The sequence below is a fragment of the Saccostrea echinata genome, unplaced genomic scaffold (assembly GCF_033153115.1).
Source record: "Saccostrea echinata isolate AGI-Se365-2 ecotype Australia unplaced genomic scaffold, CSIRO_AGI_Sech_v1 ptg000062l, whole genome shotgun sequence".
NCBI classification, from domain to species: Eukaryota; Metazoa; Mollusca; class Bivalvia; order Ostreida; family Ostreidae; genus Saccostrea; species Saccostrea echinata.
Window position 1 is genome coordinate 8,020,821 of NW_026889811.1, and position 17,915 is coordinate 8,038,735.

The following is a 17,915-nucleotide window of genomic DNA, read 5'->3' on the forward strand; positions in this document are numbered from 1 at the left end:
AACATATGGAGATGCACTCTATTTGGACAGAGATTTTCTCAAAACTCACATGACTTGGAATAATTGTCTAGCTTGCAACACAGGACAAATGTTGTTCTCCGATTCATTTATACCAGCTTCTATGAAGTATGACAAGAGTGAAAAATGTTGTGAACTTTTATTTCATATTTTTACTTCAACATTTCCACAAAATGGGACATATATAACAATACCATTGTAGTCTTAACAAAATAAAACCTTCAAACCTTTCATAAAAGAACATGCTTCTTCACACAGAAAGGTACATTTTGTGAAATATTAAATCTGAATTAAGAGCATTTTTTCATTCAGTTTCTTAAATTAATCTATTCATATTATTGCTTTGAAACAAAATCAAACCTGTAATAAATGGGGTTGGGAAAAAAATCGAGATTCAAAAACTTTACAAAGTTGAACAAAATAAAACATGCAGGGTTTCTTATTCAAAACATTTGAAGCACATGACGATTCCTTAACTGAGGTAGAATTTGGACAATTCAATCTCATTGTCTGCTCTTAAGCAATCATTCAACAATACACATTCAAAACAACATAAATCAAAACTCTTTTTTCTGCCTTTTGTAATTCTGTGATTTTTTGAGAAGTTAAAAATCAATACCAAAGTTTTCATCCAAGTTTTTTTTTTTTTTTTTCTAAATTCAAAACTGAATATTTTTTGCATTGTACCTAAAGACATTTCTTCCACTAAAATCTTTATTTTAGGGAGAAAACAGTTCAAAGTGGCTATCCAGAAAATACATTACAGGCCTCATATTCAATGAAAAAAAAATCAGAAAAATATTAAAGGTACAGCTTTTTAAACAGCGAATCTTTTATCTACAACCAGACTCAGAACATAGATAAAGGATTAATTTTAGCAACTTTATGGGAGAATACATATCAGAAATCAGTTTTATTTCTCATTCTATATCATTCACTTATTTCCAGACATTCAATACATTTCACAGATACACACACTGCTATCTATCTGGCAAACAGATCTGATTGTTCCAAAAAAAAAAAAAAAAAAAATCAAAATAACAGGGTTTCAAATAGTTCAAACCCTTTAGCCATTTTTTAATTGAATACTTAATGAACTCAAACATGTATAATATATACATGCATTCAAATAATTTACTGAAATGAGAGTGATTTGCAAATGCTTTTTGATACTACTGTATGAATGTTTGATAATTAATAAACCTGAAAAAAATGAGCATACAATACAATGATGAAGCAGACATGAATTCCTCACGACAAGGAAAATGTATACAGTTAAGTAACATACATGAGAGACTGAGTATTTTTTACACATTTATTTACACTGAAAAAAGACAAGGAAAATTTGTTTATCACAAAAAAAAATAAATGAATAGTTACAATTCAAAGGCCAGGTGTATTCCCGACTCTGAGCATTAAGAAAGGGCTATACAATCAACAGAAAAATGTGTATCCTTATAGTGAAAAAAAAAAAAAATTAACAACAAATCTGACAATTTTAAATTAAACTCTAGAAAAGATTCAACAAATTAATGGATTCCAATGACATTTGACCTTTCATGCTTCATAATAATGATGATAGTGATGATGATGGTGATGTTCGTGTATGTGATGATGTTCATGCTTTTGTACCACTATTTTGTCCCCATCCACATCACACGCATGTTCACGTTCAATCCACTCTGCCACTTGTTGCATGGCAAGGTCATGGTCTTTGTCTCTATGGCGATGACGCCTGTGGTAATGGGACATTGAATCGGGAACATGCATAGGCAAGCTTACTGGCCGAAATCGCCCATGCTTGTGCGGTGACCCTTTGTGATGCCCCTTGGGTGACCTTGTCTCCGTTTCCTGTGGATCAAATGACCTTGACCTTGAATGTTCTGTCTTAGCACTGTCTAAATGCTGTTGTTTGATTCTCTGTGATTCTCGCTGGATGTTATCACATTTCTTTGTATCCTGACTTTTTGATCGAGGGGAAACTAAACTGTCTCCAATCCTAGCTGATTGTCCCGTGCTGTTGTTGAGGTTTTGCGTGGACTGGGTTTGCGCATTATGCTCAATCCCAGCTAAGTCGAGGTAGTAGTTTCGCCTATCTTGGCTTTCCTTTGCACGTTCCTCTTGTATATTATTGGTAGTGGTGTTGTTGCTGGTTTGATTATTACAGGTTGTCTGATTGGGGCAGTGTCCTCTGTGGCGCCGCTTGTGGTGAGAGTGGTCATGAGTTGTGATGCCTCGACAATCACTGTGATGTCTCCTGCAATAAAAATATTCATTTTGAGAAATAATCAAATATTGAATTAGCAGACTTCAACATAACTGATTTAAAGAAATCAAAAAGAAATGAAACTGCCTAGAGATCAATCAAATATTAGCAGTAATGCTCATCTACCCTGGCTACTAAAGTATTTATTATGAAAAAAAAAAGCTTAAAAAACGACGCTTTTTTGAAAATGAAAATTGAACTACTCTAGTAGTTAGAAATAAAAGAATGTTTGTCAAAGTGAAGTCATATAAAAGATAGGAAATAATCAGTCATTTAAAAGCATACAATTAATCTGATATTGTCATAAAGACAGACAGAACAAAGAAAAACATTTCTGAAGATCAGACATAAAATGAAAAAGAGTCCAGCCTCTTTAATATCATTTACTCTTTGAAATCAGTATCTTGAAAGAGTTCTTTTATATGAAAATTGTTGTCTCTAATAGATGACAATTCCTTCATCAGAAGACATCCTTTGAAGGCAAAGAGAAAAACAGTATGATATACTGAAATAAAGCTGGATCTAGAACCAAAAGATGCTTTCTGTGGTGGATTTTTTTTTCTGCTACGAAAGATCTTTGAAATTCCTAATTTATCCCTCTTTGAGCTCCCAATTTTTTGTCTTTGAATAAGTCATAAGACAAATCTCCACTGGATCATAATCAATTTACACAAAGCCAAACATTATCTTTGAAGCCGATTAATAGCCACACAAGATTCCTAACTTCTTTCCTTTAAAAGGATGTCATTGTGAAAAATGACTTTTCATACTTTTGTGTTTTTTTTTTCTTCTCTTAATGAAAACGGCAGTATAAAAGCACATGTCAGGCTTGCAGACCTTTGAAGCTCCAAAATTATTCTCTTTCATTTCTTCTCCCCGATCTTTCCTTTGAAGGGAGTTCTACAGTGGACTTAGAGACTGAGTTTTGATCTCAAGAATCACAAACATACCAGGAAAATACCTATCCCTTGATTACTTTTACTTGAAACTTTTTAATTTAACTTAGTATTTCATCTCCATTACACCCATTAACACTACCATGAAAGACAGGGTCAAATTCCTCTTTTGTCAAGACACACATATAACAACACTACCGACTGACAGCAACAAAGCTGAATTTCCATTCATATTCATGTTCAGACATTAAAAAGAATGATTAAAAAGAAATTTTCTTTTCTGGACATCAGAATTCCTCCCCCAAGAGAGAGAGAGGGGGGAAGTTGAGAGTGTTTTTGGTGCCCCCTTGAGGCATAACTTGTAAGAGAGAGTGTCATCAGTGTTATTTAGATGTCTTTGAACATAAGAGTACTGAGATACTTCACAGACCAGCCCGGCAGAATTCTGTCCATAGATCTACTTTGATGATGGCTCTCTGTTGATTCATGAGTTTGCTTTTAGCTTCCCTATCTATTTTTTTCCTATTCAATCTCCTAATAAGTTTGATGTAACTTTACAATCACAAATTCATCTTTTTTTTTCTTTGTAGGATGCACAATTTATATCCCACATTTTCTCTTCCCATTAACTTAATGTTTTCAATCAAAATGTTTAATTCTGTTTGTTCTTTAAATGCATTTCCTTTCCTTTATAAATCTACAAATACATGTATCTCTATTTTTCATCTTTTACTGAAAATTGATTGTACTTTACACAATTACATCTTTTCCATTTGTAATTAAAAGCAGTAAAAAAATCTGTTTAATTATCTTGTAACAATTTCAGAAGTAAGACAACTTTCAAAGAAAATTTAATTAAAATTTGAAATTCAACAAGAGTTACCTTCCTTGTCCCTTTTCATAAAATATGCTGAATTAATGAAAATTATCCCATTTTCTCACTTTCATTAGATCTAATATGGTTTCTTTATCAGTGGGAAAAAAAGACAATATTGCTTCATCCCAGCTAGCCCAGCCTCATCAGTTCAAAGAGTTTTTCTGCCTCAGTAGCCAGTCTGATTGCATTACATGTTTGAACTTCAAACGGAGACTCACAAATAAAACTTTCTTCCATTGCTGCTTAATTACTCCCAGAAACATTTTCAGATGGCAATTTTATTCATTTATTCTGTGTGATCTCAAAAAATGATGTAGAAATATCACAAGAATAAAGGGATTTTTACACACACTTGGCATGTTTGCTCAAATGAGCCCAACATGTTAAAAGTCCAGATTTTCCTCCTCCCTCTAGTAACAACCTTTCTTGAATTGTCGACAATCAAGGCTGGATTCTAATGGTCTAGATTAACCTTTTTTTTTTCAAAGAGAAATATTTTTACAAAAATATCACACACAATTATCCCATATAAAGTATTGAACAACTTTAATAATTTTCATGTTAATTGATGATTATTTTCATTGAATTATCACTCCACTGGGCTCACATTCTTAAAAAAAAAATTCAGTAGATCTCTCTGTGTGTATTCTCATCTCTGCTGTTTGTTTGAATGATTCTCAGTAATACACAACAGGTTTTTTACATATGCACTGTATATCCCGAAACAACAATAATGTTAATAAAGAAGATGTGTTACTAACTCAAGTAATTTGAACTACAGTAATATTACCTTAACTGTTTCACATGGTTTCTTTCCATGTTCTCCTGAACCAATTCCACAAGCTGTTGCCTTTCTTGTGATGTCAGTTGAATCCTCTTGGATCCAGAACACACATTATCTTGACCATGAGCTGTGCAGGGGTTATGACCTTTGACCTGACAGGAGTTTTGACATTGTCCTTTCACCCTTTCCTGTAAGTCACTATTGCACTGCTTTGCAGGCAGCTGAACATGAGTGGCAGTAAGATTATTGTTAAGTTTAGCAAATTCTTTTGATTTGGGAGTGTCCTTCACCTTATCACTGTCCTTGACTTTGTCCTTTTTGCCCTTGGTAGGGGTCTTGTTTTCTGACAGCTGTGTGTTGTCCTGCCCTACAGTGAGCCTTAGTTTCAGAGTTTTTGTTCCATTGGAGGGGATTTTGATGGAAGAACCCACAGCATCATATAAGGCTTTTAATAAACTTGACAAATCCTGCAATTAAAGCAAATAAATGTGATTACTCTAAGACATTAATATCTTGGGGGTGGGGGTGGGGGGTGTTACTTTTTCAATTTCTGGGACATCATTGAAACATCTTTTATTCATACATCAAACAGTTCCTGACACCTACACCTGTGATTTCATACATATTTCTCTTCAGTTCTTTTTCACCCTCACATTTATTTAATCATCAACTGTCTTTAGCTAGCTGTGTGATAGTACTGCAGCAGGTGAAGGCAGGCTGTGATCTATTGCTCACAACACAGAGCAGCACAACAACTGTTTTCTCATTCTCCCCCTATCACCTTTCTCCCTCAGACAAGATGCACTATTATGACAGATGGATATTTGCCCAGAGCTTGCACTGAGGCATACAAAGTACCCTTTTGATGCATACCTAAGACAAGGGCTAACTTTAAAACAGAGATAGGGAATAAATCCCACCAGTGCTCGAGTTAGAGTATCTTCTTAATGCCGATTACTCAGAAACCATTGCACTGAGCTGGAATGCAGGGCCTTCAATACACTTGCTACTTCAAACACATATATTTGTTTTTTCCCCCCAGAGCTTATCACAAACCTTGTCCAATATCTTACAGTACGTGCAATTAAAATGACTTGCCATCCTTTTGGGCTTAATCAGCTGTGTACATAATATTCAATTTGCAGTAAACCTTGGATGAATAAATGACAACAGGACTAAATCTAACATGAACAATATAATTCAGGGCTGCTCTTTGATCATCCTGAACATCGCCATCTTCATTGGAAAAATATAAACCCATCCCCCTATCTTGCCAGCAGCTGCCGTTTCTTTTTTTCTACACACAGCTATAAAATTGATAAGACTTCCGCCTGTTGACTCTGTGTATCCTTCTTTATCATTATGAACAGGGATCACATTATTTTTTCGCAAATATATTTATTTATGAATTTTCCAATTTTCTTTAATGCTTCAGTATTTTATGCTCTCTAAAATATTTTTTAAAAAACTTCTTAAGCACATCTTACCTTGGTGACAATTAAGATAGATATCTTTTATTTTTTCATAATTTTAATTTTATAAAAATTGTCTCATTGAAAGTCTTTGATTTTATGTGTTAACATATCTTTTTACTTATCTCTTCTATATTATCTGACTTTCCTTTGAGGTTTTTAAATAGTAGAAGTCTTAAACCATACACGGCAAAGTAACTTTATACCTCTCTGGTGATTTTTCCGTGTCCATCAAAATCATACAGTGTAAAAGACCACTCCTGCTTATTCTTCTCCAGCCCCTCAAAATGGACACCACACTCAAACTCCTGAAAAAAAAGTTACATATGTTAAAAGTTTTACATACAGTAAACATACTTCAAACATTTTGACAATGTTGACAATGACATTGACAATGACTTCACTTGAGTGAAGGAATAAACTGAATTCCATAACTGAATTTTTATTCTTCACACTCTGTGACAACATGTGCAATGATGGTACTTTCATGACCATAGGAGTAAAGCTACATTCTACTTTTTTACTAGGAATCATGATGGAAAATTTGACACATCAGAACAATTTGCAGTTGTGTGCCAATGTGAATTCTGATGTATTTGTTTGGACATATTTAATTGGTAAATTAATCATCCATGAATAAAAGTGTTGTGAGTGAGTCTGCGTCTTCTGCTGCAGCCTTCAGTGGCGAATTAGTGTCTTATTGGTACAAACATGCACACAAGTAAGAGACATATGGAGATAATCAATTTATGGCAGCTAATGAAGAATTGAACTATCTGGCCTTTGGCCATGCCATAACATAATTACTTCCTTGGGGATTTTGTTCAGTTTTAGGACAGTGGAATCAAATTTGCACAAATAAGTACGTTTATACATGCATATGGCATTAACCTTTCTCCACTTGGAATGCTAGTTCCAAAAAAAAAAAAAAAGCCTAACCCAGTTATCTGTTGTGGGTAAAATTTTGAATTTAGTATTTTAGAATACCATATTTAATTTTTTATACCACTAACACTTTTAGTTCCATTTATAACATATTAAATATGATTAACTAAAAGGCAATTTAAGGCACAGAAAAATCGGGGATGAGATCAGTGAAACAGATCTTGCACTTATAATCCCTACTCAAATCAGTGGGTCGAACAGCAATAACTGTTTCCTAAATGGTGTTATTTGTTCAATAACAAAAAAAGAAATGGTTGCAGCAATAAAATATTAATACAGAACTCGAAAATAGCTGTGTAGTTTGTTTAACGGTTGCAGACGGTTCAGTGAATTTATTTCGCTGTTAGGTGTCGAAGCTCCAGGTTTGCAAGCTGTTTTAAAGAATATTTCATTTGATTCAAATGGTAATTGACCACCAATTTTAACATGAAGAGATAAGGAAATACATTAATTACAAGGCGCAGTTAATTTCATTACCATATTAAATGTGGGTACATACCATATTAGTTTTTTGTAAGAAAAATTTTCTTTCCCCCATTAATAATTATCCGTATCTTAATTATTTCAAAATCTAAAGAGGCTTCAAAATTTCATCTCTAGAACCCATTAGATATTTAAAGGAAAATAATGAATATTGAACATATTGGCTATACATGTTTCAGCAAAATGTTAACTGTACTCTTTGAAACTGTGCAACATAACACACCGAATTCACTTGAGAAGCACGACAGAGGAAAAAAACATTTCATTCACAAACCTTTCAAATTTTAAGCAGTATTAACATATAAAACACTGTGACCTAAATATTTTTGTCCCTTTTATGATATCCAGCCATCTCAGGTAGACCCCTCTTTTAAAATACAGGGCAGATTGTAAACAATTAATTCTTGCAAGTCATCAATATTGGAGTACTAAGGACATCAAAAGCCGACAATTCACTTCATCTAATGACCAAGCCAATGTTCCCTGGTCACCGTGACACCAATGAGGATGGCAGTTTTATTTCCTCGGCTCTTGCTGTGTCTTTATGACTTATTTATGTATGTTTCAAAGGAACTCAATACTTACTTGTTATTTTGGAAGTTGTATTTAGGTTGAAAATTTAGCACATAAATGCCATACAAGAATGCTTCATCCTGTTTCATATTTCCTTAGAAGTGATTTTTACGATTTTGCTTTGTTGGACTGACCAAATGTGTTCCTAGCTTGGCACACAATGGTACTGGAGGGAATAGATCAGACACCTGCCATTTTATTTGTGACAACAGGATCCTCTTGATTCATAGAATAACCTCTTTTCCTCCCATTCATCCTTAAAAGTTACCAGTTTACTGCAATTTCTTGTAAGAATGTACCAATATGTTAAAACTAAGATATCTCTCCTTTCCCTTTTGACACTAACATTTAAATAATTAATTCTGTTTACTTGTCATTTTTCATATCTCATTTCTTCTGAATTATGTTTAAAATGGTACGTTTTATTCAAATAAATTTTTTTTTCAATATTGATATTTATCACTCTAACACCCTCAAGTAACTTCAAAAGGGTCTTATATTACAAAGCCACAATAAGAAAATATACCTACATGAATTCTTTACATACAAACTTGCTTGGTTGGTGCACAAAGACAGATATATCTCTTAAGGTATGGCTCATTTAGTTTCACACTATTTCAAGTAAAGTTTTCATTAACCGATGTACGACCAAAAAAAGAATCCTTTTGATAAGATAGAATTACTTTGCACTATCGCTAAACCCAAACTCTCTGTACTTTTACAAGACAATCTGATAATGGAAATTGACAAATGAATATTGAAAAACACTTCATTTCCACATTCAGGGTATCTCCACACCTCACCTACTTTCAATTCAAAGGACAACTTTTTTTTTCTCAAATTAAAAATTCATTTTAATATAGTTCCAACAACTTCACTTTTGTCTGGAAAATTAAAAATAAATCAAAACCAGCTTCTGAATCAAATTTAGTATTAATATTATTAAAATTAATGTAAAATACACAATTTAATCAGATCCAACGAGATCTGGTAAATGCGTTTTGACAAATAGATATTATTCCGATCACAAAAAAAGCACTATAATATTTTTCAGCAAGATAAGAATGGGATTGCTGTCTTATATAATACAAAATATACATGTATTTTTAATTAACAAAAAATTCATTTTTTAAAAAAGAAAAATATTTGTCTCACTTACTTCTATATTAAGAGGAGGTTTCTCCAAGTCCTGTTCCAGCTCCAGAACTTTGGGATTCTCTGTATCCATCTTCTGGGGAGGGAGTTCCACTGGAATAAAAATCACTGGATGATTAATACACACTTCATGTACCGTGACAGATTCATTTATCACCAAAAACCTAGCTCCTTCACCTCACATCAAGTCTGATAGTCCTGATAAAACGGAAATTCATGGGATGTTTCTGATGAAAAGCAGTGTCTGCAAAAAGCCACTTTCATTTTTGGCTTTTTTATTAAAAATTACTTCATTATCTTAATGTTATTAATGAGTAGAAGCATAACATTGAATAACGATGCCTTTTGCCTCCTCTTCATTAATTATCTGTGTTTCTATCATGCAAAATTTTTGGTATATCAGACAATCAAGAGATAGAATTTTAGTTCCGATAACACTCATAGATTAATTAAAGCTTATTGTTTAATTAACATACCTCTGAGTGGAATGCTGCCTCCTTTATTATCCAGACTGACTGACAGTTCCTGTAAATTAGGGAAAAATCAGAATGACTCATATGGTTCACAACAACATAGGGCTATATCAATAGTAATATCTTAAGAACAGCTAAAACAAATCTCAACTGACAACTTTCAGAAACCTGCATCTAAAATGTTGGAGTCAGAAAAAGATTCCATCTATCTTGTTATTTTTTTTCTTTTTTTTATTTTAACAATTTTCACTGCCAATCCTTCGGCATTCCCGAAGTTTGATTATCACAGCCCCCATATCCTACAAAAATGGCAGCTGCTAGTTCTCAAAAAGCCTGAAAACATTCAGTTTGCCAACATTATTATCGAAAAACTGTCATTTGATCAAACTTGTTCTTCTGGTTTCGACTCCCTCTGAACTTACAAAAGAGATGCTTGGCAAAATGTTCAGACATTATAGAGGAACGATCATACCAAACCCAGGCGCTAGTTAGAATCAAAGAGAAAATAAATCAGCCTCCACGGAGGCAAGTGTTTAATCATTCTCCTTACTCCCAAAACTTTGCGGAATCCCAAAATCTTCGGAATTGCTCCCCTCCAGGATAATCGTTTAGGACTTGCCCTCATTCCTCCACAATTTGATGAAGAATCTGTTAGACAGCAGTGTTTGAGCTTATGTTTACCTATAGATAGAGACACCATGTTTACCTGGGTAGATAATCTACCTGGCTGGCCCCAGATCAAAGCTCCTCTGGAGTGAAGATGTTATGTAACCTGACATCTGTTATGACATAATCTGATTGGAGTATTATTACCTTTTGGACACCTAGCCTTTGATGCTTGCATGGGGATGTTAACACCTTAGTGCTCAGATGTTTAACAAGCAGAGATAATAAAAACCTCAAAAGCACACACACATCCCAAACTGTAATTAAGATCTGTATATAACCACATGTCTTTATAGAAGCAAAAACACATTCTGCTTGGTAAGTTTTTATTTTCTTTAATGAAGAGATGAAATTTCTTATTAGCATCTTTTTCCCTCCACATACCAAACTCCCATTAAACCTCTTAATTAAGGTAGGTTAATTTACACTTTTAAAATCTGCATGCTTAATTTGTGTCATGCTTATATTTTTTCTTCTCTCTCTCTCTCTTATATCTAATCTTTAAAACTATCAAGACAAAAACCTATGAAGAAAATTCACCCAAAGACAATTGACAAAGTATATATATACACACATAAACAAATGTATCCCAAATTCTTACCTTCAAAGAATTTAAGAAAACCATTCCTTAAAAAGAAATGCCCAGAGTGGAAGTATTTAACTATGGAGTTCCTTATGGTGGCTTTTGTTAGTATCAGAGAGAAACAGACAATCTACCAATCATAAACAGTGTAACAGGAATCAATAACTATCTCTCCTCCCTATGTCTCAAGATCAAAGACAGTCAAACACTGAGGGGAAGGTATCAAAGGTGGTTACTTCCTCGTGAAGAGGGCCGGGCCCTACAGAGGAAGATGGAAGTCGTTAATTAGCCGCAAAACATCACCTTTGACTTGATGTCTAGATGTATATACTCTTGATACTTTAAGGTCACACACACTAGGCAAAAAGCATTTTGCTGTAAAAAGGCTGTTGCGTTGTTTGTGTACATTGATTGTTATCAAAATGTTTTCAATAAATACAAAATAGCCATAACTAATTACTCACTGAAGCAAGAGAGGGTCTAGCTGAGTAGGGTATATTTACACAGAAATGTGAACATCTGTTTTAATCTTTTCAAATAATAATTATACTGAATGAAAATGGTGTTAATTGATTACACAGAAGTGTGCTTGATGTTGATAATCTAAACAAACAAAACCTCTGCCAACTCATAATGATTTCTCTTATTTTCTACAGGACAGTCCCAATATTTTCACACCTGTTGTCAGGGGCTTTGAGTGATGGCCTTCAGTGTACTTTTTTACAACCCGGTCTGTAAAAGCTAGTCAATTAAAGTGTCAACATGCATGTACAATGTCCATAAAACATGCAAGATAGTGAACAATTTATAGACCCTTCTGTTCTTCACTTCTTCCAGTGCATTATAAATTTTTTTCCCATGTTTGTTTTCATTGTTAAAATATGCAGAACAGAGCCCCGAGGACACCTTCATAGATGTTGTGACATGGCACATATCACGTTCTTTGATTGTGAATAACATGCCTGTCAAAATTCAGGGAATTTATACTGATTAATTCTAACTGGTTATATAATGATACGCTTCTGCATTCTGCTATCAGTTTGGCATTTTGACACTATATACACAAAGTCTTAGTAATTCAGTGTTTTCATAAAATTTTGCCTGAATTCATAAATTATTTTAAAAGCTCAAAAAAAAAAAAAATATTAATAGCCTATTAATAATTTATTCTAAAAGCTTGAAAGCAAGATAAAATGAATAACATGGTAACATTTCTATTTATATTCTTCCCTACATCTGAAGGAAATGCCTAAGCAAGTTCAGTTGATTTGCCTTTGCTTTTTTTTTTCCATATTATTTACAATTTTTTGCTGTGTGTATTGTTTTCCTCCCTTTTGATTTCCTTTGATTTCTACATTCAATTCATTAAATTAGCTCAGTTTTGAGCTATATTGTATCAAAAATAATTGGTTTTTCCCTTCATCAAACATAAGTTTCATTATATCAAATTCATGTGTTTTTTACATCTTCAACATATCTGAACAAAAAGGTAGTTCTTCTTCATTTGCATTTCTATGGACATAGCTATTTCTTCAGGGAAATTTGATGTATGGCAATTTCAATCCAAGCAGATAAAAACTTCCACATAACCATCTCCAAAACCCCATTTGTCACCATTCACAATTCATTCTTCCACTAATCTGCACTGATCATCATTTAATTGTACCAATTATTCCTATGAAAATCTCTGCCCCTGGGTCCCTAGACTCATTTGTTGAGTGCTTCTGACGAGTCTTGTCTATTCATCCAATCATACATCATATCTCAAGTACATATTAAAACAAAAAAAAAAGAAATCACTATTTATTGACTCATGCATAGCAGAGTCGGTGTCTCTTACTCACAAAGACCATTAACTTGACCATGAATTGACTCATAGACCCACAACTATCACCAGATCTTGCTCAATGGCCGAAAAACATAAGCAGACATACATTCTCAAAGTTAAAAATCCCCCTTTTCCGGTTGACATTTAATGTTTTCCCTACAGGCACAAAATCATTCTAATCATATTTTCCCGTAAGTGCCCCTCTACTCTGATCAAACAGATTGGTATATGCATTATTGATGAGCACCGTGACTCTTATTTGAGGGTCCGCCACATTGTCAGGATCAAAGAAAGCCTTGTCATCACCTAGCCCTGCCACTGTTTGCCCAATAAAAGGCAATTGACTTCAATCTTTGATGAAGAACTTGGAACATTTTAATCATAATTCCCAGTCTGTTCTATACCTTCTAATATATACATCATCCAAGAGAACACAAAACCTTTTCTCTCTTTGCTTCCACAAGACTTTGCCAAAATTCAAAGAGAATTATCAACATTGTGACACTGGAGTCATGTAAATATTTCTTAAATTGTAAACAATTCCCAAGAAATCAAAGCAGATCAAATGGCAAGAGAAGAGTTAAGAAACACAGAAGGAGACATGGTTTGGAGCTGTTTTGTAGCTCACCATTCTGAAGGTTGTCAGATATTTTTGTCAGCAGAATCAAGAGAAATGTACCCAAAAGTTCACATCTACCATCAATATTTTCTGCAAATTTACCAAATTCCATGTCTCAGATGCCCAAATATAACAATTTAAATTCACACAACTCTTCCATCAAAGTTACCCAGTGTGTTAACGAAGTTTTCAAATAAATATAAATGGACACAAGCCCTTGAAAACAGATACACATAGATGAATTAAGTGCAAATCAAACATAATAAGTAAATGTATTGTTCTATCAAACAAGAGAAAAATATATTAAATAAATATATACAAACATTATTAGTACATGTATTATGATCAAAGTATAATCAGTGGATTTCAGAGATCTGAGGATATGTGATCTAAAAAGCATCTTAATGTCAATCATGTTCCTAAATGTATACAAGACATATGACTCACAAAAATCTAGATAAACATCAAGCAATAAAAGCAATAATATATCTTTTACATTATTTCACATCAGATCTTATCTCTGGAAATATTTTAATGTAAAACACTTCCTCAACAAAAAAATGGATACACATCAATTGAAAAATCAAGTTGCACATCAAAAAAATGCCTTTTGATGTCAGTAAGAACTATTTCAAGCCCTGTCTATCAAAGACAAAAGTACAACTATATATGCATTACATTTATATAGCCATCATCCATATCTATAGAATCACTCCACTTCCAAAGAATCAATTAAGGAAAATGTATCCAGTACTGTCAAATTAAAAAGTCTGACAAAAAAGTCTTAGATTGCTATCGTCGGCATTGACATCTTGCAAGAATCATAATTTTATTCTCTTCTTCATTAAAACGCAAATAAAGTTAGCACCTAGCTTTTATAATTTAATGGAATGTGAAGATTGGAATACCATTTATTGATGAGTTTGAATGTCAGATTAGATATAGTTCAGACATAACCTAATTGTCAGTCCACCACAACTCTGACCTTGACCTAAATCCATTCACTGACATCTTATTTGAAAGAATGATATTTCTCAAATCAGATCACAGTAAACATCTGAGTTAATATTAGGAAATATTCAGAGCCATTTGATACCAGCATTTAAACCTCTTGGTCTCCATTTATTGACTGGATCAAGCACAACACATAATTGTTTCCTAACATACTCAAAAATTTCTAAAACTGAAATTGATAAATGATTTAAATTGGTACCCCGGTATATTGACAGGGTCATTTTGTGCATAAAGTGAATAGCTAGCACTTCAAATGTGCAGAGGATGGATTCCAAATTTCCTACACACATTAATTCTCAGTTTTGTTGATGATGAAAACTCAAAATCTAACTGTAAATGATAATTATTTTGAGGGGATTTGAAATTTTTTGATTCTAAAACTCATGTTATTTTTTTTTTAAAGAAAAAGAGACTGTCTTGGTATATGCTTTAATACATGGAAACTTCCTGCAATAAAGTTTAATGGATTCCTGAATGTGTTGACATAAACATACAAGAAACTTCGAGAATACTCAAACCTTGTGTGTCATCAATTTTTGAAAGATAAAAAAACAAAAACAAAAATAATTTCATGATTTACAAACAAATCATTAGTCAAAGTTTAAATACTTTGACAAATGAATTGCTTTAAACAGAATAATATACATTTACAACAAAAGTGAAAAAAAATTTCTACACCCATGAGACCTCTGTATTTCCAGTAATGATAAAATAGATAATTTTACTGAATTTACTTGCTTTAAGTTCATATTAGAGTGATAGTTCAAAGCTTTTCATTCACTTTTAAGATCATTCAAATCAAACTCTCAAACAATAAGCAGACAATCTCCTAGGACAATGAAAAATGTTAAAAGAGAAAGAACAATTCCGTTCAATTCTGTCTGATCTTCCTCCAAAAGCTTGACACATTCAGTGGTTTGTATTCAATATTCAATGCACATCTGATAAAGCATAGATTCTCTAATTCTAATTAATAAATTATTCCATCTGAAAGCATGGTAATACTGCAAATACAGGGATGCAAAAGCTATGGAAGAATTGACAAAATACACTTCTAAGAGCTCAAAAACATACGCGGAAAGGCAATTATGTTCTCATACAAATAAACCACAGAGCATGTCATAAATTATTTATTGTCTGTGTAGGTATTTTAAAATTAATCTGACAATAGTTTTATAACTGAAATACAAGGAGAAAATGTTACTATTCAGAGAGAAAACACCATGAAAAATTATTTTTCTTTGATTTCTGGCACAATCTGTTGCAGTCTTAAAATGGTTTTCTTTCTTTTAAAAAAAATGTTATCAGGAATTAGCATTTTTTCATGATGATCATAATAATATCATGAAATGTAACTTCATGATAAAAAATTATAAAGTGGCATAATTTCAAGATGCACACACCTGGCAAATCAAACTGATACTCTTAATCATATCTTTCAAATAGTAAAGCATCAAAGAATTTAAATGCAGTAAATCTTGCTGTATTGTTGCAGGAAAAATTTAAATTAATACAGGAACAAAGCTACATGCAATTAAAGAAAATCCCAGCCATTAGGTTCTGAACTTAACTAGTCTTTTTGATGGATAAAATGGAATTACTCGTTCAAGAATAATAAAACTGTTTTTGTATTTAAATACTAAGCCTTGTTGAAGCACTAGCAAGGAAGGATTTGTTTTTTTTTTATCAATAGATAGTCCTGGATAAAATATGCCTTGTCAAAAATCCTCCTATAAACTTCTGAATCTTTTAAGTATTTAGAGCTTCAAAAAGCTTCTATGGCAATATATAGTGAAGACAGCCACTAATTGGCCTTCAAGTTTCTAAACTTTGTATCTATGTATTCAAAGGCAACACTTAAGTATTTCAAACAAAATTTTCCCCTTGCTTTAAATCAATCTTCTTTAAAGACAATTACAAAAGATTTGGCCAGTTTCCCTAACACCTGTGAGGATAGCTGCACAGGTGCTGAAAAAGGGTAAATAGGTATCATAACAAAACTGTAAAGTGCAAACAATCTTCAAGGGTACAAATGCAGGGCCCCTTAATACGTAACTTAGACTATGGCAAGCAAAAACACTGAGAAGAGCCAAGCCCTACCATGATAGAAATAAAAAAACAATTATCATTATTATATTGCAGACTGAATTCAGATATCATGTCGTTGGTCATCAGTGCAATATAGCAACTGTGCAACACAAATGAACATACATGGCAAAACACAGAAGTCGACCACAGTCCCACATCATTGTAGGCCATTACATAACAGTGACTTGTTAACTTAGCTTATTTCCCATGCTCCTAAATTATCCCCAATGATGTTCCCCATAAGACTAAAGAGCTAAATATTTAGTACATTGAATTCAGAGAGGGTATATGTATATAATGACTCTCTCATTGTTCAAACACAAAGAATTTATTTCCAACCATTAACCCAACTGTTTATGCAGTTTATACCATAACAGCTAGGTCAGTCACATTCCCAACTCTTTCAAAATAAAGCTTGATATCCTTATTCAATGAAAAATACAAAGAAATCTCTAATGAATCCATGGAGAATGAAACAAAAACTACCATACAGATGCTGAAAAATCTATTGTGAGAAATTCTTAAAAACAAGTTTAAAAATAAAACTATTGACAGCTTCATCGCCTGCAGATGCCTCTGCGAATTTTTCGACTTCCGAAATCCAGAAGGGTTGTAGCCAGTGCACTAATCCCTAGCAGAAGATCAAAGGAGTCAACCTCGTGCTGTCTGCCTGGCTCTAAATATTATTTATTTCATAAAAAACATTTATCAGATACATTCTTCCCCATATCTCTCTAAAAAAGCCTGGGTTGAGCAGTATTTCAGTAGATGGCAACATCAGGCATATGCAGATTTTCACTCTGAGACCAGACAATAAACAAATGATCAAAGAAATGGCTTCAAACACTGGCCGGTCATCAAATCATTTCTGCCCCCATTTAAAGAGATCAATATCGCAAAAAACATCATATGGAATAACTCACATTCTAGATATAGATAAAAATTCTGACAACTTTGGGTATAAATGAACGTGTTATTGACAATAGCAGGTTTATCTTTAAAGACCATATATCATGCTTACAGCACTTTATGTTTTTCCATCTTTAATTAACTCCGTTCCATTATTTGATATTTTTTCTCATTTAATAACAATATTTTTTCTCATTTAATTTCATACTGCTGGTAATCAACAATTATATACTAATATTCAAATAAAATAAGGTTACGGGATAAAA

General features: G+C 33.0%; 1 protein-coding gene across 2 annotated transcripts in view; it reads right to left on the reverse strand.

The window, feature by feature from the left end:
* Positions 1 to 324: 324 nt before the first annotated feature.
* Positions 325 to 17,915, reverse strand: part of LOC133175467 (protein naked cuticle homolog 2-like) — a 32,477-nt gene continuing 14,886 nt past the window's right edge. For both annotated transcript variants that reach the window (XM_061310569.1, XM_061310570.1), the window contains 5 exons: positions 9,946 to 9,994; positions 9,474 to 9,562; positions 6,520 to 6,621; positions 4,848 to 5,308; positions 325 to 2,275 (listed from right to left, as the gene is read on the reverse strand). In XM_061310569.1, coding sequence (XP_061166553.1) covers positions 1,576 to 2,275; positions 4,848 to 5,308; positions 6,520 to 6,621; positions 9,474 to 9,562; positions 9,946 to 9,994 — 1,401 coding nt within the window. In that variant the 3' untranslated portion in view covers positions 325 to 1,575. The remainder of the gene's footprint in view (positions 2,276 to 4,847; positions 5,309 to 6,519; positions 6,622 to 9,473; positions 9,563 to 9,945; positions 9,995 to 17,915) is intronic.